Source organism: Haliaeetus albicilla, chromosome Z (genome assembly GCF_947461875.1).
Source record: "Haliaeetus albicilla chromosome Z, bHalAlb1.1, whole genome shotgun sequence".
NCBI classification, from domain to species: domain Eukaryota; kingdom Metazoa; phylum Chordata; class Aves; order Accipitriformes; family Accipitridae; genus Haliaeetus; species Haliaeetus albicilla.
Window position 1 is genome coordinate 64434052 of NC_091516.1, and position 21235 is coordinate 64455286.

Genomic DNA, 21235 nt, shown 5'->3' on the forward strand with positions numbered 1-21235 from the left:
GGAGTCAGATGAGCATTTCAGGAATGTATACAGCCATCTTACCCCTATGCAATCTAATATAGTTTCATGACTTCTGTTGCCCATGTAATTCATAATCTTTTAGAAGGATCGTCACTTACGATGTTCCACTTTCGTAGGTGGAGAAACATGACGAAAGAATTGAAACAACTTCTCTTGGGTTACGCAGGAAACACGTGGGTAACTTATGGATGAACCGCATATTTTTTTTTAGCATCCAGGCTTGCACTCCAGTTCCCAACCATTATCCTTCTCTGAGGCTCCATATTTAAGAAAGCAACTTACCAGAAGCACTGCCCCACTAGACATCACCCTCACTGGACTGAACTTGACCTGTTATTTCAGCCTGAGACAAAACCACCTCTAAAACTTGATTGCATTCTCCTATTTGGAGTTTAAGAGTCTTGTATGACATAACTATTGTCTTTGCTCCTCCTGTGGTCCCACACTTTCAGTTTAGCTGCTAATGAACCACGAACAGATTTAGTTACTGTATAACCCCAATTTATTTCCAGACTATCACCTATTCTACATACTGAAAGAAGATGAAGACAAAAAAATATGTAGCTATGAAATTTAAAGTTACGTTAAAATACATACACACCAGTAGATGAAATTGAGACACATCCTAACTCCACATAAACCTCTTTTCTTGACTTTTCAGATTTCATTTTTCACACTGTAAACAATTGGCTTTTTAAAAAAAGTCATTTAGTTGATGATAATAGTTGTGCACAACACAACTCTACCACCTTCCTTTCACTGTATCATTGCAAGTCATCGCATTTTGGACTGTCAGCACCGTAGTGATCATCATCCATCACCTGAATTGAAGTATAAAAATACAAGTACTGAGAGATACAAGACAAATTCAGCCGCTGGCTTCAGAACTCCACCTCTGTGGACCAGGCATAAAATGCCAGAGATTGCTAATTAACTTCAGTGCTAGGGGCCTACATATACGTGAAAGCCTCATTTTACAAAGAGCTTTACCAAATACTGTCTGAGAAACCATACTTCTCTCGTATTTGTTTACCTCCATGTGCTATACTAGTGTTCTGAATTATTTTCTTTTATAAAAAATAAATTTATTTTCTTTTACAAAAAATAAAGGTCACGGAAATAATACTAGTGGTCAGCAGTGCCAATAAAACTGGAACCCAGGTAATGTTTCTTGGTTCCCAGCACTGTCCCCACCTAGGCTGCCACGTTCCCCTGACATGTCTGGTAAGATGCAATTTCAACAGCAAGAGCATCCATTTCACTTATGTCCCAGTTAGTGGTTAGTGCCGCATGCCGAAATAGAGTTGCAGTGCAAAACCAAGAGCCAGTACTGATGAGAAATGAAATGACTTTAAATCATCCAGCAATTCTGAGTTAGCCAAGCAGAGCTGGAAGGTAGTGGCTGTCTTCAGCTTTAGCTTAGGCCATCCAAAGATTTCATGAAAGCAACAAAAGGCATCCTTATCATTCCAGGATGACCTTCTAGATAAATTTTCAGTTGAAGAAGTTGAAATGTTACAATGTTTTTGTAGTGCAAAGTCTTAGTGAACTAAAGATAGATATTAAGCACTGTTCTCCCACTGTTTCTATAACCTTCCAAATCTTAAAAACCAAAATTGTTCACTTTCATAATCTAGGAGTGAGTTGCAGGTCTAAATTCCAAACTTGTAGTGAAAGAAGACTGGCAGTTCACAGAAAGACTGAAGTTTGTCAGTATTCAGATCAAGACAGATTAACATGTTTTCTGTGATTTGATTTATTATCAGTTGGGATCACAGGAATTGCTGAAGAGTATACAAAAACTGATTGTCTAGTTAAAGGTGTACTAGAAAGAAAGCACCTATGAAGGAAGTAGGAAGTTTTGATCATGAGTTTCTTGCTTGTCATTTCTCCTGCTTTTTATGGCACTAGATGATGCTCCTGAATTTTCAAGGTTCACATACACGGCTATGTCTGCCAGTATATTTTCTTGTCCTCAGATAAATTGACATTGCTAAGATTCAGCTCCGTCTGAAGGTATTACAACCAGATGTTAATGGCTTCTTGACAAAACTTACTCCAACACCACAACACCTTGTTGTGGACTGTCTGTCCATATTTGCTTTATACACACCTTACAGTTTCAGCACACTGTTATGTAATTGACTGGATTTTGGCTTAGCTCCCCTTGCTGGGATTGCTCCCAACCATATCAATGTATCTGCTATCAAACATGCAGTTGGATTTGCTAACTAGCATGTTATTTATGTACTTTTTTAAGCAGACGACTACAGCAAAAACTAATGATCTTTTGAAAAATGTTTGTTCTGTTGACAAGGCCATTCAGCTGAGGAAAGTAGATCTCTATCAACTATAACTGTAAGGGACTAATCTTGAGTATTGCATGTTACAGAGAGACATGATGGCACAGACCCAGCAGTTTCAAGGAGAGGTGAAGGGTGATGTCTGGAAGAGTCCAGACCAGCCTTTGCAGACCAGCTCTTGGTACCTGCCTTGCAGAAGACTCAGTTGGCTGTGTTGTTGAGTTGATGATAGCTCTGATTAATGTCACAAACTATGTTACACTGAAAATGGATTTTCCTCATTTATTTTCAATCTCAGGCCTTGCAAAAAGAGCAGGCTGTTGGTGGGGCTTCACATAAGACTGAAGTCAGATACTGACAGACAAGGAAAGTTTACCCATACTTAACTTTCTATCATCTTGTCTTTCTTACATCTTTAAAGATCTAGAGTGGCTAGGAGTCTTTTCACGCTTCTAAAAACAAAACTCCCACACCCTCCTCCTGCAAAACCTTTAAAATAGTTACTCTCTCCTCTATACTTCACATACTTGTCCTATCTGTGCCCCTTCCCCCTCTTAATTGTCCTCAAAGTCAATAAAAGAAAAAAACTTTAATTCCTTTGACATTCCAACTGGAGTGGGCGGCTAAACTAAGAAAAAGTGAAATATTTATACAATATAAAAATTAAGATAGAACTGTGTTTAAAAAAATCTACCTAACCAGCTGTTCAAAACAGTAAAGGCAGAAATAAAATAATTATTCGGTTCTGCCAACTCCTGAGGATTTTGTGACTGGCAACAGTAAGGTATTTTCTACTTCAATTGCAAATATATCTTTTCATTCATGTATTAAAAATCATGCCTCAGTTTTTGAGTTGACAAAGGAAACATCATGCTCATGCCAGGTTCAGGGTTTCTTTATGTCAGTATCCATACTGCAGATTGCAGTTTTTCCCTCTGTGACTACGGGAAAAGAAGACCATACAAATAATGTTGTCACTTACATACAGTGTAAAGAAAGACTGCTGACATCCTGCCATTTTTGTACAATCATCATTTGGATATAAAAATAAATAAAACATTTCTTCTTTTTTTCCAGATGAAATATGCTTCTTTTTTCTATGTATCTCAGGGAAGAAGGAAAAAGACACTGGTCTCTACCTGGATTTCAGCACTTGGTTTTTAGGGAATATCCCATCACAATGTTCTCCCCACATCACAATCCTGGAAATCTGGGTTGTTTCTTTCACAACATGAGATCAAGTATGTGAAGTGGAAATCTCTGTTCTTCCTAAAGAGCTGTTTCAATGCTAGAAATGCTGCTAGTTTTTGCTCCTGCTGCACAGCCACAGTAGTCTGCCAGTGTGGAGAAAAACAACCAAGCTTTGGTGAAGAGGAGATGCAAGCTTGCTCATAGGAGCAGTCCAATCTCGGATTACAACTGTTAGGTTGGCCTTGCACTAAAAGCTCCCATTTTTTCCATCATAGTATTCTGTACTGTTAATGTCCAAAGTGCTAACTGGGTATTTAGTTTCATTTACGATAAAACTTAACAGAAGCAACACACAGTCTAAATCCTTGGCTTGTTTTTTTTAGGCATTAGGGCTGAGATCTTCAACATGCAAGGAGATGCTCAGTGGGATATTCTTAATTGCCTAGGTCTAATTCCCACTGAAACCTGAACATCTTAAAAATCTGGCCTGTGACTTTACCACAGAGCTAAACGTGACCAACAACGTTCTTAATTAAAAGTTTCAATGCAATGTATGTATCTTATCATAAGAAATTATTTTAAAATTATATTCAAGCATTTTCAGTCTCCACTCATAAACTGGCACTATTTCTTATCCTTGAAATTTTGAAATACATTGTGCTGTACTACTTCATAAATGAAATATTTGTCAATCAGAGAGATTCCTTTCCACCTATTCACTTTGTTAAAAAATAAACTCTCAAGTATTGTACTATATAATGAGACATAGTTTAGAACAGGACCTTTTCTACAGACTTGTAAACAGTATTACGGAGGATTTTCTATCCTAAAATTCCTGTAATCATAATTTTTCTGAATACCTGAAAAAAACCCGGTGGTACAGGACCTACTGGCATGCCATCTCCTGGGGGAATGTTTCCTAGCACTGGACTGGGAGCTGCTGCAGCACTCTGAAAAGAACAAAGGGAGAATAAACCTTTGTCATTGCATGGCAGGCATTAAACCCCCCAAAACCCCCAAAACAAAAAAAAAACCCAAAACCTGACCAATATTCAGAAAGTAATTCTCTGGATATGTCATAATCTGAAGGTAAATTAAAACTGTATAGTCTTTAGTCTTTGTTTACACAAGTATAATGATTTGTTAAAATAACAAATGTATGTTGAGGGGAAGGATGTTAGAGATTGCACAGATATACAAATATGTGTCAATTAGATAAATCTTGACTAGATGTTAAAAAATACTGCATCTGAGTGTGTCTATATATATACAAATGTGAATGTAACTTGCACACTTTTTCTTGTATTATGTGTATAAACATCCTCACACATGCACAGATATACATATAACATAAAGAAAGTAATTTATGCATATTATCAGCAATTTCCAAGCACTTTAAAAATAATTTCAGCAGACTGTAATATTCTTTCAGAACTACATCAAGCTTCAAAACAGGATTCTGTTACAAACAGTACAAGAAGGAATGCTCACGATTCTGCTGGTAATGCTTATGATTTTACCAACCACTAAAATAGCCACCATGACAAATTAGAAGAATTCAGGTTACATTTTCGGACGGGGGAAAAAAAAAAAAAAAGATTTCTAAGAAGTGAATCAGAGGATGAAATTAGTTACCTTTGCAAATCCTTCAGTTGGAATAAGCAAGCAAAGAATATTGCTTCTGGCAATTTACAAAAAGGGAAGCCAAACTGTTATTGTTGTCATGTATTGGAACCTCAATTACTTTTAATTTCTAGCAGTCTTCCTTCCTGCAATATGTTTCTGTAGGGCATAAGGCTGAATCACCTATAAAGGCTTACAATCTTCTGTGAAAGTACTCATGCACACACAATGCATTGAGAGCCACTTGCAGCTTACTAATGACCTGCCAATATCTGCCCTACAGAATATGAATAGCTTATGTTTATTAACTTATCACTCTATTGTATGCTCACACTTGATATCCAAAAGCTGCAGATCTGGAAATTGTATTTCCAGGTGTTTGGCACACTATCTAGGAAATTAAAGAATAATGCTGGAAAGAATTGAAAACTGGCACAAAGAAGGGCTGACCTTTTTAAACCAAGCAGAAAGGAAATATTCAGTTAATTACCACAGATTTTTCAATGGCTTAAGCTGTGCTTTAGAATATGCTAGCAGTAGCATATTTAGCATCTAAGCTGTATGTTCTTTCCAAACAAAAGTCTAGAACATATCATTAAAATACAAAGACTGCAGAAAGTGCTGGTTTCAGAACTAAGCACAAGACTGATTCACTAGAAAACCCTCTAATAAAGGGTTTTATTTATGCAAGGATCTGGTCTGCGGGATCAGTGTTAAAATACTGTAAAATTGCAATTTACAGAAAAAGCCTGTCAGGTGAGTTGGACATAGCAAACACTTTTGAATCATAATGCCTTCTTGTAGGAGGCCACCACAAACTAACCAAAGCAGTCTATAAAGCTGTAGCAAATAAAGATGGTTCTCTTCTAGCCACTGCCATTCTTTGGGCACTGCCTGAAGTTATGACACTGAAGTATGATGGTGCTCAGCTGCATGCAAAATCATGCGCCTCCCTGGAAGGTCTCAGGTACTTCTCTCAGGTCTGTCACAGTCTCTTGGCCTCCCAGAGGGGGAAATAAGCAAGTGGTGTGAACGCACAGAAATAACTCCTGAAGAACAAAATAATTTTGTTACCCTTCCTTTCTTTTGCACAGATTCTGTGAATGTCCACAAATTACTTGCAGATTATCTACATTTCCAAAGGAAAACAGAAGAGAAAGCTTTCAGCTTTTTTTTAAGCGAAAAAATGACCTGTTTAAACTGAGCATCAGGTAACAATGTCAAGTAAAATCATGAATTAGGTGCAGACACAGTTTGAGTGAAGTGTGTTGGATCTTGCTTCCATATGTACATGTTTTCTAGATGAAGAATGACAACAGTAGCATCACTGATGGAGAAAATCAATGATGTTAAAAGCCTGAGCATCTTAAAATGTCCAAAATAGCCTGCACTGCAGTCTCTGACTAAGAAGGAGTAGCCCATTAAAGGGGCACTAATAGTGATAAACCTTATTACAGCATCATCCCTCCTTGCATACTAATTCCTAATTGCCCCTATGGTACCTTAGCTGTGTCCATCTTTACCAGCCACGTAATATGCACTGTAGTATGTCTAATGGAACTGATGCTACAGAATAAAGCAGACTATAATAATGAACGGACTATAATAAATCACTGGGCAAACACATCTCAACAGTTGAAGTCAGGTAGGCAAAATACTGTTAAAGTTGTGAGATCTCAGAAAAAGAGCTAAGCAGCACCTCCTCTGATAACTGACCAGTTTTCAGAAGTCTCCTATCCCAGGTTCTGTCACTCCTGCTCACATTATTTAAACTGAACTATACCAGGCATTAATGCATGTCAGAGTGCCTTAATGCACTCAATGGGTCTTAGATGTCCTCCTCAACTGCAGCCTCTGCCAGAGCCCGCAGATTACAAATGGATGCTCGTAAGAGAAGGAGAGAACGACTTCTTGAGATGCAGTGCTCCTACAGGGATATAGGGATCTGCCCAAGCTGAGTTCATGCCGTTTCCCACACTTTCAAAATCACTTTAAAAAAGGAAAATAGTAAAATACATTTAAAAGCTTTAAAAAAAGAGAGACGGAAATAATGATTATTCCAAAACAGGGGGGAAAAAACCAATTAAAATTATAACTGTTAAGATTTATGTCAGCCATTAAACCTCCTAACAAGGCTTTATAAGAAATATATGTAAAGATAATGTTTTCATAATTGTCCCAATAGTGGTTTTTTTTTAAAATACATTCTTTTTCGTATTTTTGAATCTGACATAGTACTGATACCATAGGAACCCAGCTTTATTCCTTGGTGAACCTCAGAGATCAGCATGCAACTCTCCAGGACTGGTAATATGGGCACAAGGAAATTCTTCGTCTACTGAGCTACAGACATAGCAATGGATGACTGCTAAGTCTACCTCACACATGTAACAAAAACACATTACTTTCAGAGGTGCTGGTGATTCCTGTGAAGGGGATCTAGCTCCAAAGTTAACGACTTTTTAGGAGGAGTTGGTTTTGTACAACTTTGTTGATGAAGAGGATATGTAGAAAGGAGCAGGATGAAGCCAACACATGAGACTGGAGAGCTTCTTCTACAGCCTCCTCAGAAAGCCTTCTGCTGGAGGACTGAAGTCCCATTCTGGAGACCTGCCCCGAGGGTGGCCAAAAGATCTGAGCCATGCTATCAGATGAATCATTTGTGATGATGAAGGGGAAGAAAAGCAAGGTCTTGTGGAGGTGATTATACAACAAGTGGTCCAGACTTACTTACTCTATCTTGGTTCTCGTGGTTTCCAGAGAAAAAGGTCTCAACTAGAAGGGAATTAGCTCTTTTCTTCAGGCTAGTTACTCAAAATTAAATTTAGTTACTAATGTTGGCCATTTTTGGATTGTGGACCATGATGTTTCAAGGAGGTATTCACTGTGTAGATTTTAGTTGGCTAATTATTTGAGACTTGATTACACCTTGCAGTTTACAGACACTTGTACAAAACCATCTCTCATCTGTTTTTCTGAGTGGGAAGAAGGACAGAATGATGAAAAGTTTGAGTGGCCATAATAGTAGGTCAGTTTTACTAATACCTAAGTATTACCACTTAATAATTGTAAGAAAATTCTAGTTATAGGCATTCTGCAATTGTCCACTCTTAGGTGTTAACAGAAACTTCAGTTTCTGTATTTCATTATGTTATGCACTGGGGTTTTTTTCTGTTTTTGTGTTTGTTTGTTTGGGATTTTCTTCCCTGATGGGCAATGAAGTCCCAATACCAGAAATAAAGCATTTTCAGTGTTTTAGGTATATTCCGTTTTCTAGCTTGCGCTATCCAATGAACACTTTAAGAACTTATACTAGGTAGATCAATAAACAAACCTGCAACTGCTGCACTGAAATATTCTTATTTATTCTATCCTGATGAATTATTCAGCTCTTTTTGCACAGTCCCACAGCAAACCATGGCTTCTTTTTGCATGCATTACAAGTTGTTCATCATTTATACTTCCATTAGTTTGACATTTTAAATATTTGCAATTTGCTTTCCTTGCTTTTCATAAAAAGATGACAATTTAAATGGTCTAATCTTTTTGTACAGTACCTTACCTCCTTAAAAATGAAAAACTGTATTTGCTTTTGTAGCTAAAATACTGAATTTATAGTATCTCTTCACAATTATTAATTAAAATGGTGTACTTGAATGAAACTTATTGTAGGCATTCTTTGCTCTACCTAAGCTACTCTGGACAATGTAAAAATAGATGATTATATTATAAAAACTGGCCACAGTTCAGGCTGGTTTTTACAATAAAGAAATCGCAAAGTAAATAAAAAGATAAAAATAAAATAGGTTAGTTATTCCATTATACAGTATGTGAAATATACAAATCCAGAGACAAGTCTGCAATACACGGGTTGTTTTTTGAGGCTATCACAAGAAGTGGTTTTTGACTGAAGCTTACAGAAGAATTCCATTTGCAATCAAAGAATTTTACAAAGAAAGGACTTGACCTTCCTCATCCAGCTCACTCACTAATCTGGGCATTAAATTTCAGGTATTTTGCTTAGAATAAGACACCCTTATTTTTATCCAAATGCAGAAGTTTATCACGTGTTACTAAATTTTTCTACAAAAAGGAGATTTCTAATTTTCTAGAAGTCTACTTGATGATGAATGTTGAAATCTATTTGACGATGGATGAGAGAAGTTGGACCTCACATATAAGACATATATGGCTACCCTTGGCCACTCAATTCCCTCATCATCCAAGCCTCCTCCATAAACCTCCTCTACATCAGCCCTAAAACTGCTGAGTTAGCTGGACAGTCCTAGCTCCTGCTGAATTACCAGAGGTGGTGGGTACTCACTTCTTCAGCTGCATCAAGCATCAAGCCAATCCCTCCTGGTACTGGCTTATTTGGAGGCAGCGTCCTTGTGTTCTGTCTTCTGTGGCAAAGCATAAGCACGTTACTGGTGTGTTGTGCTGTGAAGACCATGCAAGTAGAAGTCCCTGCTGGACTCCAGGCAGACACAAGGTAGTGCCTCTAGATGACACTGAAACTACTGACACCAGTGTCCATGATGCGGGTAAGTTTAAACCCCTATCTTAGCATTTAATGATGTTAAAACTAGCATCAAAGAGGAAGAGGGAGCAACAGTTTGTTGAGAGCACAGCAATACTCTCAGGATGAAGAAGGAGCTGCATTAGTAACTCTGGTTTGGAAGAAGGTGCGGAGCTAGACCTAGTAAGGCACAGATACCTGCCAGTGCCATCATGGGTGCTAGCTTGAGTCTCTCTCTTGGAAATAAATTATTTCTACAGGGAGAGTATGAAACAGTTAAAAAAATTATTTTCCCTTTTAAAGAGGCTTCCCCTCGCTATTTGCACAGTAGATGCAGCTGTGCTTTCCCACCCTCCACAACAGCACCTGTCATATAGGACAGGCGAGTGAGGTCTGCCTGAGAACACTTCACTGACACTCCAAGTTGTGACTCCTCCATATACTGCTGGAAGCAACAGCCTGTTGGTGCTTCCATGGGTAATCTCCAGGCTCACAGAGCCTCCAAAAGACAGCCTGCATCCCCTAAAATTAGGGTAAAATGGGGTACTCTCTGGAGCGGCACTGCAATACCCACCTGGAAGGGTCACACATTTTTGCTGCACAGCTTGATGCACACTAAGTGTGATGCACAGTGAATGTAGCAGTAAAGGCAGCCCAGGGTGAACACATGGAAGTGAATTAGCAGCATCAGTATGATTATTTGAAAATTTTCATACTGGTAAAATTTTGTAGCACAAATGTGTCTGAGAGCATTCTGGAAGAACAAACTTCCACCCTGCCTTCATGAGTCCTACAAGCTGAACAGTCTGAGCAGAAACATCCTATTGCAGAACTGGCTGCAAATTACTGCAACCGCATGTGGTATGCACTATTCTTCTGGGTTCAAGGACAAGAAAAAACAAACCAACCAAAAATACCCAAGAAACTTTGTGTTTACACCAGATCTCAGAAGTCCAAAGCCTAAGCAGCACTTGCTGAAAGTACTCTATGGTGTAGGAACTCATACTTCTCATACCCTTTTGCTGAGACTCTAATGACTTCGATGATACAACAGAAAGCTTTGCTTTTGATTATTCCAAAATTTCATGCCTGATTTTGACTGATAATCAGAAAAAAACTGCTAATGTACTCTGAAGTATTGTAAGCAATGCCAGACATATTTTAGCTTTCTTTCCTCTTTTTGAATCCTGCTTCAGAGAGATGGTAGGTCATGAGAATTTTCGCAAGATCTTCAGAAATAATACCACTTAAATCAGTTTCTCTGAAAAACAGGTTTTTCATCAAGAGTGATATTTTCATAAAAAATCTACTACAGAGCAATTTCGATTACTAGCTGTGCTATATATGCAGTATCATTTTACATTTTATCAAAACCTTAACGTGACTAAGATGTATTCACTCAAGTTCAAGTACTGAAATACAGATACAACTGGCACTTAATATGGTATTAAGGATCATTTTGATCCTGTAATAAATAGACCAATTATTACTTTCTTTTAAAATAAGTGAGCTTTCTAACCTAAAATAATTTAGACGTCTTTTTAAAATTATGGTGTAAGTATTAATATAAAGTTTTCATATATGCAACCAAAATATGCAGTAACCAGACAAAAATATTCTGTCATGGAGGATATTAATACAATCAGTTGAATCAAAACAAGAGCAGAAATCTTCAGCATCTCAGGTTAGCTTTGTGTATGTTCATACGACATTAATGCACAGGTAATTGAAACTGAACAGTGAATGTATAAGGATGGATGTGAAGGACAAGGCAGAAAACTACAACCGCTGTTGGTACCAAGTTTGAAACACTGATGACAGCAGCATACTGTTGGCAGGAAAAGCCAACAGTGTTTAATTTTTGGTAGATATCTCCTTGAAACCCATGCTGAAAACTCACACTGATGCTTAAGCATAAATTAGACTCTACTAGTCAGTTGATAGCTCTGAGATGAATGTACAAGTTCATATGAAAGTCAAACGTCGTTCCAAATCAGCATTGTGTAATTCATCACATTCAGCGGTGCCAATTAACAGAACTGTAAATAAACAGGAACAGATGACATCGGGGCCATATTGTTTAGCTGTGACCAGTCCCTGATGCACCAAAAGCGCAATACTAAGAGAAAAATAATCCAAAAGCCAACTGCCTATTTTTGTCACTTTCTCATACCCTCCTTTTCCCAGCAATTTTAAGTTAAGCACAGCATTCTGGTTTCTCTCCCATAAAGGCACAGGTATGTATAACGCACCAAAAAGCTAACTACTTATTACCAACTTGCTAGTTATTATTCTAATTCACAGTATTTCATGCCTTCTCCAGTTTACAGCAAACAAACAAGAAACTAACTGAACAGACAAAGACATGCAGAATTGTGTATTATGCTTTATCACATTTACTGAGTATTTTTGATACAACTATGTTGTCTTCTTTAGGAGAACACTTAAAAAACTGTTGTTTCTCTTTTCTTCCTGAGGATGAAGGATAAATATTTAGTACTACTTTTCCAAGTTCATGAACTTAGGAAATGATGGGAATTACGGAATTTACATTTAGCTGTTTGTTGGTTTTGGTTTTTGTTTTTTTTTTCTGGAAAGACAAATGATGGATGATTACAATTTCCAATCACATTTACCACATACTTAATTTCTGGTCATTGACAGCTTCAAAGTGCCAGACCTACTGTAGCCAATATTGTAACAAGATCGGCAAATTTCCACTTGTAAACAATTCAACTTTAAACTTATCAAGTACTTCTAAGCCATTAGCTAGTTACTATAATAGTGATTCATTATTTTTTACCTACCAGAAATCAAAGAAATAAATATTAAGAGGAACTACATTGATTAACCACTAGTAACCTTCTCATTTTCTCCAAGACAGAACATAAAATTACTCAACACTCTGAACAAAAAAATAAGTAAAATTAAAAAATTTAAATAAGCTGTTATTCCTTTTACAGAGCCTTCGAATGCTCAGCTGTACACAAAAGAACCATAAGCCCTAGACTGAGCAGCTATGGTTTACTTAAAATGAGTTGAGGATCTTGCCCAAAAAGCTAGATTCATCACATTGATAGAAGCAAGCCATTTGAAAGATCTGGATCACATGACCTAATTAATTCTTAGTGTACTTCCATTGATATGTATTTGTCTAAAATGTTTATTTTCTGTTCTGTAATAGGAAGGCATTCATGTGATAGTAGTAGTCTGAGAAGTGTAATTCTAGAAGGTCATAATGGTATTCTTCATAACTTCTCAGTTGTCCTCAAATCACAGCTCCTAACAGTTTGATCTGGACTCTGGCACTGTATTTCTGTCCATTCCAGGTTATACATTATTAACAGTGATAAGGAATATATAATTTCATATAATAGTTATATTAATAACCAAGTTGTAAATCTGTTATCAGAAAAAAAAAAAAACACATTTAGGTTTTTTTGGGGGAAAAAAATGGTTTGCTCAGTTTACATCAGCAGACCTGTTCACTTACTGAAGAGCAGACCTGTTGATGAGGACGGTATGCTCTGGGACTCCATCCATTCTTCTTTCCCCAGGAAATAACCCTACCCTCAAAACAACCTCACTGTAAGCAAAGCTTCCCCATATCTGAAGTAGGATTACAGTTTGTTTTACTGTATCCCAGTGCCCAATCTGGGGTTTTCATTCTACTTAGCCGAGATAGTGAAATTCTATTACAGAACTGAAAACCAGGTATTAGGTTGGAAGTATACTATTAAGGGTTACAAATTATTTTTAAGGAAAGCTTTCCTTTCAATGAATAAAAGGATTTCAAACTCTTGTCAAAAGACAGCATTCCAGTCCTGTCTCTTCACTACTGCTTCTTGGATTATTTAGAACATAATTTCCAGACAAAGATTTCTCTGAAGTACAGTTATAAAGAAAGTTATTTTAAAATGAACCTTTACCATTCAGTGGAAGTTACTAAAATCACTACTACGCATAGGTATCAACAGAATGTTCACTTAAAAAAAAAGTGTAAAAATAATTTAAAATAATGTTTTAAATATGGAAACAAAGTATCAAATTTCTGACAATTCTTTCTCAAAACTGAACAGTACTGTACTTAAAAGGTGAATACTTGGCTTTTCCTATTTCTTTATGAAGACACAAAAAATAGTATTTTCAAATACTGTTTTCAGGCAATTTTCTATGAAAGTAAGGGCATTCATTTCAGCTTAATTCCAAGCCCTGTGTTATTCAGTAATGTATACCTATGTACAAAATTGAAACTCCAAAGGCTAGCCAACTGAGTCATGTTACACTTTTGATAAAATGCAACAGGATTATCAGATTCATCAGTAATAACCATGCTGCTGACAAGTTAAAGGCACTTGAGGACACAAAACACTGTTGTTGTAGCTTGGAACCCAGTTGTGGTGATATTTCAATGAAATGACTTCTTTCCAGAAGCGACACTTGCACCATTCCTCCAGATTCCCTGGAGACCAAGACTGCTTTGGTCTCCTAGCTTAACAACCACAAAATACTCAATGTGCTGGTTTTTTTCCAAGCTGCTCCTCCAGATCACATCTTTGTTGACTAACTGACACCGCAGACCACAGGTTTAACACACCACCTTGCTCATCACAAGGAATTTGAATGAAGATGTGTGAAGATGCTTCTCCTAAAAAGGAGTTAGCGGGAAATTGATTGGATGAAATTCTTTAACTTACATGACCGTGACACATTACATGCATGAGATTGAATTTTAAAATCTGTCTTATCAGATTGAAGCATTGCTTTTACATTTCAAATTGCAGAAATACAAAACTGCATTTATCGTCTTTTCTCGGCATTTTCTCAACAGCTGTTGGGGTCATGATAATAGGAGTGCAAGAAAAGACAAATATTGCTGCAGATTTTTAATATACACAGCCAAATATGGCTAGCTCCTGAAATATTTTGTATTTCATATTTCAATAATTTCATATTTAAATAGTTTTAAATGGTGACCAATCATATGGCATCCTCTCCGATCAGGTCAAAGATAGGTACCTAAAGCTATTTTTTAGAAATACAGTGTTTAGTCCACCTATGAGTTTGAGTAATACTCAGACGATTACTGTGCTTAAGCCATGACATATGGCACAAAGTCGGCTGATCACTGCTGGTCTTTTTTTCCTGCTTCAAACACGCTCCGTTTTGTTCTGTTGATGCTTTACAGAAAATTCACAGGTGGTACAATTGTGCTAGTTAGGTTAATATGACAAGACTATCTTATACCCAAACTTTCTCTAGTAATTAAGCTGGTTGGCACAGTGCCTTTTAATCATTTAGTTAATCTAACTGTTAAACCTATTTTGTTTTCCAAAGACTTTTAAGATTGCCATAGTGTTGGATGCCAGTTATCATGCAACTGCACTCCACACAACAGTTAAGTGCTTTCCCATTTAAAGAATATAGTGATTAATAACAATGAGATTAAAGTTTCTCTACATCTCTCTGTCTTTTTCAAGTTATGAAACACAAATGAACAAATATGTTATGAAGTGAAAGACTGAATTTTGATTATGAAATGCAAAGTACACCAGTTTGGGGTTATCCTTAGGTCACCTGGGAGTGATTCAGCAATCTTGGCAATACATGCATACCTTCAGAAAAAAACGAAAAGAAAACTCAGTAATTCCCTCTCTATCCAAACTGGATTTTTGTCTCCATATCTAGCTGGCTAGAAAAGAAAGCATACGCACAAAAAAACCCTAAGTTTTATTTCAAAAGGAGTTGAACTGCAGAATTTACCTTATGATGAAACTGCTCCTCTACTCAAGAAATAGCGTATTTGGGTGTTCTTGTCTGGACCTTCATGTCATGAAATTCCTCTTTAATAACCATTACTAAAATACTAACTGCAGATATATCTCTGTCTTTCTGAAGGCTGTGCTGTAAATGTTACTACTGTGTCATAAAACATGAAAATGTGTGACTTCACAATATTGTAATATTGACAGCATGTTTTCATAGACAAAACATACTGAAGCAGACATTTGGAATTTTTGAACATTAGCTCCATTGTTGATCAAGTTAGTGGTACATAACACAATACATACTTTTCTTTAGAGTCTCTAGCCTGAATTTCATTACTGTGGTATTTCATAAATGCTTAATTCCACAACAAGTACATATTCATTTTAAGACACCGAGAGACTGCAATTAAAAAACCACCACACGATATTATTATTCTTTTAAAGAGATTTCTCTGTTTTTCATAAGAGTGAAGCTGTTCCCTAAATGTCCTGAAGTTAACTCCATAGGCAAAAACGTCACCACAAGGTCAACATTTTCAGGAAAATAACAAGCATCTGAAAATTGAAGATATATTCTGCAATATCTCAATTTCCATATAACACTGAACAAAGCCTTTAGGAATAGTGCCCTACCATGCAAGACTAACTAGCCCAGTGAGGCTCATCTCCTCAGTCTCCTTCTACAGCCACCAAAGAGAAAGCCGCTCAGAGACATCCTCTGGAGGAGTGTATCTTTTCCCATTGTCCACAAAGGATGTGCAGAGAGACCAGCCTTACCAAAACTGAGGTTCACCTTTGTGAAAACCCTCTATGTATTCAAGCATTTTTAGTTTCACTGAAGTGTTGCATGCCGTGTATGGTGCAGAGCATTTGTATGCTCAAAATATGGTCCCCTAATAGGACTTTTCAGACATGCCTGTAACTTGGCTTTTCAAGAACAGCTAGAATGTTTGATTTTTAATACCCAAGCCTGAGAAAAATATTGCCAATTTAAAGAAAAACCAAAGTTACAGGCATGTAATTAGCTACAGGCATTGGTTTCAGCTACAACAGAGTTAATTTTCTTCTTAGTAGCTGGTACAGCGTGTTTTGGATTTAGCGTGAGAATAATGTGGACAACACACTGATATTTTAGTTGTTGCTAAGAAGCGCTTACCCTAAGTTAAGGATTTTTCAGTTTCCCGTGCTCTGTCAGCACGCAGGTGCACAAGGAGCTGGGAGGGAACACAGCCAGGACGGCTGACCCGAACTAGCCAAAGGGATATTCCATACCATGAAACGTCATCCTCAGTACATAAACTGGGGGGAGTGGGCTGGGAGGGGCGGATCGCTGCTCCGGCATCGGTCAGCGGGTCGTGGGCAATTGCATTGTGCATCACTTGTCTTGTTCTTGTTTATTTGGTTGTTTTTTTTTTAATTCTATTCCTTTAGTATTAGTATTATGGTTTATTTTACTTTAGTTCTTAAATCATTCTTATCTTAACCCATGAGTTTTACTTTTTTTTCCTGATTCTCTTCCCCATCCACTGTGTGGTGAGGGGGGTGGAGGTGAGAGAGCAGCTGCATGGTGCCTAGTTGCTGGCTGGGCTTAAACTTAATTTAACCAAGTTAAAATACATGGAAAGCTAGCCTGTAAAATATCTCATGTTTCTCACATTGTCTGAACATGTCTCTTTGGATAAACATAACTTGTTGAGCACAGATTTAATACCTCTAAGTGCTAAACCAAAATTAAGTACTGTGCTAATGAAGATCTAAGATTTTCATGCTAGTCACTATTTCCTACAAAGTAGCTAGTTATCTTGGGTATCTACCACTAGCAGGAGCCCAACCTGCTACTCCACGGGGTACCAGAATTCAAGAAAGAGGCATCCATCCATACTCAAGGGACAGCAGAAGCAGAGGACTCAGTCCTCTGATGACCTGCCTGCATAAGGCTTTTTAGATGTTCTTCTAAATGCTTCAGTATCTGAAATACTCCGCATGTATCTCAAACACTTTCTATCTGGAATGGTGATCTGATGCACATGTCTGAGACTTTTATTTAAATTTAGGGTATGGGTAAAACAAACAAACAAACAAACAACAATAAGTAAACACTAGTAAATGGCATTTGAAACCCAGCAGTTCTTCTGCTGCCCCACCACAGCCAGGCAGAACAGCTGGGCTACTGAAGATGCAAACCCCTAAACCCTCTCCCTTCTTTGGGAATTACATACAGTGCCTCATGCAAGAAAACAAAATCTGTGAGCGCCTGGCATGCACCCCATGGCTTGCTGAGGACTTGAGCTGGGAACAAACCGCCTCACCAGGAAAAGCCCCGGCTTCAGCCCTGAGTAAACTCCCTGGATCCCCAAGTCACACTGCAAAGCAGGTAAAACCCAAGTGGTTGTCTCACGTCGCTTCTCCTCAGAGAACCAATTATTTTACATCCTGTGGTGTGAAAATCCATAGCAGTGATAATGAAAAGTTGAATCTTTTAGGGTTAACTAGCTCCTGCAGCTCTTAAACACACTATAATAATAATAATAATAATAATGATAATAATAATAATGATGATGATGTTTTAAAGTAGTGCCCACACAGACACTGGCGTGGGCCCTTTCTCCATGCTGCCAGCAAGCCCTGGACCTGGGACTTGGAGCCAAGGGACCTCCTTTCCTGGAGGGATGCTGATTCACGCACACCCTTCACTTATGCAACCACCTATCCCATCAGGCTGGTCCTGTCCTTCTGTGGATTGCTGGGTCAACCGCTTGGAAAATGCCAATATTGATAGTGTATTTTTGAAAATATATGTTATACAGAGAACAAGAGACAAAATCCAGCTGATGTAAGACTGATTGCCAAAACTTCTGCTTCACCATGTAATTCTTTGTTGCACCCCATGAGAAAAAAAATCAACTAAATCCAGGAATATTGTATGAAAAATTCCCTTCACAAACTGGCAGAATTATAAGCAGCTGGAAACAGTCAGGCACCTGTCATAAAAAATGGTACTATCCAACCTTAGCTGTAATAAACATTTATACATGCACAGACTGCATATAGATACAGATTGGCTTTAAATGTGAATTATGGGTATACGTATCTTCACTGAAGATGCACATACCATGAAGAAGAAAACTTCATAAAGTAAAGCAGGTATAAAAACCATCATTTATATAAATAAGGCAGGTCACGTAACACTGATCCCAAACAAAAGCAAGCACTTCTTCCCAAGGTCCCTAACAAAGCGTGTGAGTGAAAACCTGTCAGTCACCTTTGCTTCAACAGTGTCCAAGCTGACGTAAAAGACCAGAGATAAATGTTAGTAATTATTGGCTGCAATAATCCATATTTCACTATACATAAAAAACTGGCTTCCTCCTCTCAGCTAACACAGAGAGGCTTGCAGGAAGGAAAGTACAGACAGATCCAGTTTAGCTCTGTTCATTGAAAAAAAAATTTATCCAAAGTGGAGGATAGCCACTAGACACCCATGGGCCACCTTAACCCCTCCCAGTCCATAATGCTGTTAGAAGTTAGTTTAAGCTCAAGTTAAACCACAGCAGTCTAAGAACTATGTAATGTACAGCCTGCTAACAAGACAAAATAAGAATTGAAGCCGTCTGCCCATCCTAAACTACCTGAACTACAACAGTCAGAGGCATTTTCCCTCTCCACCCTGACTCCAGCGCATCCTTCTATGACATTATTTCTCCTCTTTGATAGAGAAAACCCAACAATTTCTCACCCAGTTGGTTAACTACAGAGAGCTTGCTGGTCCTAAGTGCTGTGCTACAGCGGGATAATATAAGCTACAAATTGCTGAAGAAAACCAACATGCTGGCAGTGCCCCCTACTATCAGGTAAATAGCCTATATTATGTTGGGGAAGCTGGCAGTGGTGATACAGACTTTTGACGGGAAATTATACAGCTCTCGCTATCTGCTGATAAGATTCACATCAGTAAGTGGTGGAGAGCCGACATTCTTCTTCCTTCAATCTTAAACAGGGTAAGTTTTGACAAAATAGGACCCACTTGTAAAAGACAGCGGCCGAGCTGCCAGATACGGGGTTTACATCCATGTGGTGTTTTGTTAACAGAACGAAGGAAATGCAACATTTATTGGGATTTCCTCTGAGCGACAGCCAAGGCACAGAACTTTAAAGCTCATCTCTCCCACCATTTCTTCTTCACTTCCACTTCTAAGTCTTCAAATCCCCAGAAACAACTTCAGACTTTTCGCTCTCCAGGGACTTCAGCCCATCTCGCAAAAATAACCAGGTTTCTGCAGGCAGAAGGTCCTACGGGAGGGATGCCCATGCTTAGTACAAAAGCTGACAAAACTGAGCTAGTGTCAGATAAAAGTGGATAATTAAGTAGTACTTCACTGAACTGCCTAATCTACCCTAGTAGCCTCAACATAGCAAGAGCTGACAAGAAGTATGCAGATTTCTGCGATGGTTATGTTGGTTCTTTTGCAAATTACTTCATCATAGCTTAAACCTGCTAACCTGCATGCTTGATGTCCTTCATGCACCTCCAAGTTCATGTGAAATGAACAGCTACCATGTTAATTTTCCTTGTGAGTACCATTCCCCAACGATGCAATGCACCACTGTGTCTTTGCTTCGTGAAAGTGACTTTCCAGGGTCTGTTTTCTAGAAAGGAGTCTGTTTCCTCATTCCTTGTGATTACTATTCGCATCCATATTTTGCTAATCAAAATCATATACAACAGAGGCTGTTCTTCTCACTTTCTAAGCACTCAATTTGCTATCTCTTTAAAACAGATAACAAGACCACCACCTCCTCAAAACTGCCCATATTCTACAGAAAATGCTTCACACAGTTTGTAAGCAACAAATACTGTCCTAAGTTTTTTTTCTCACTCCTGTTGTCCTATTAGCCCCTTTATACCAGCAAGGAGGTATGAATAAGGACAACATCACAAATATTAATGGACACCAAACACTGTCAGCACAGATGAGCTGGACAAAGAAAACAATATGGGATTATTTTGATACCTTGGTAAAATCAGGTTCAACAGACACTAGATAACAAAGTTTCAAGTGCCAGAGTATATAATTCCTACTCAGATATATTTAATCTGCCATCCAATTAAAATGCTACTACTCCAGCTTTGAAATCCAAGAGAAAGGTGCAGAGTTTGTATAGCAGAAGGATAAGCAAAAGTTTATTTTTTCTCTCAGTGGCCCCAGCTTGGTGTAATTGGAGTACAGACTTGTGTTTGTGGCATATTGTATACTAGTGTATACGTAGCAAGATTCATATTTAGTGCAACTATTTCAGGACAGTGAATGTCTAGCTATAGCGAGACTGAATGAAGCAGTCCAACACACAGTAGTAATTGTGTGAAAAGTTAACAAAAATCTGGGCTTAAATGTATACAATATGAAGCTTGCACAAAATGTTTAACTTCTCAAGCTGAGGTAACATTGTCACAATTTTTATCAGCCACAGCAATGAACTTACACAGCCTTCCAATTATTTTTTAAAATCCTTCTTTACGCACAGAACAGCGTGCAATTTTAGCATGACAATGATATATGAGCATTTGATAAAGCACTGTAAAAAACCAGCTCGCATTTTATTACTTGACTCAGTGTAACCATTGTTAAATCCTTCTCATCCTCAGCAACCCTCAACTTTACCAGTGCCTGTTGCTGTGATATTTGTCAAGCACTCTAGTTGTGAGTGTATGGATTATTTTGGGGAAAAGAAAGGTTTTAAAATAAAAAAAACAGCAGTTTTGCCACGATACAGTGCCAAGACAAAATTACAAGAGGCAAGGGTAGGCTGCT

General features: G+C 37.9%; 2 protein-coding genes across 8 annotated transcripts in view; both read right to left on the reverse strand.

Annotated features, from left to right (window-relative positions):
- Window positions 1-21235, reverse strand: part of DHFR (dihydrofolate reductase) — a 638672-nt gene that overhangs the window by 462076 nt on the left and 155361 nt on the right. The window lies entirely within an intron of this gene.
- The window catches only part of SSBP2 (single stranded DNA binding protein 2), a 196487-nt gene that overhangs the window by 64249 nt on the left and 111003 nt on the right, over window positions 1-21235 (reverse strand). For 5 of the 7 annotated variants that reach the window (XM_069776049.1, XM_069776047.1, XM_069776048.1 and 2 more), the window contains exon 5: window positions 4376-4465. The exons of the other annotated variants lie outside the window; for them this stretch is intronic. In XM_069776049.1, the coding sequence (XP_069632150.1) occupies window positions 4376-4411 (36 nt within the window). In that variant the 5' untranslated portion in view covers window positions 4412-4465. The remainder of the gene's footprint in view (window positions 1-4375; window positions 4466-21235) is intronic. 7 annotated transcript variants of the gene reach the window in all.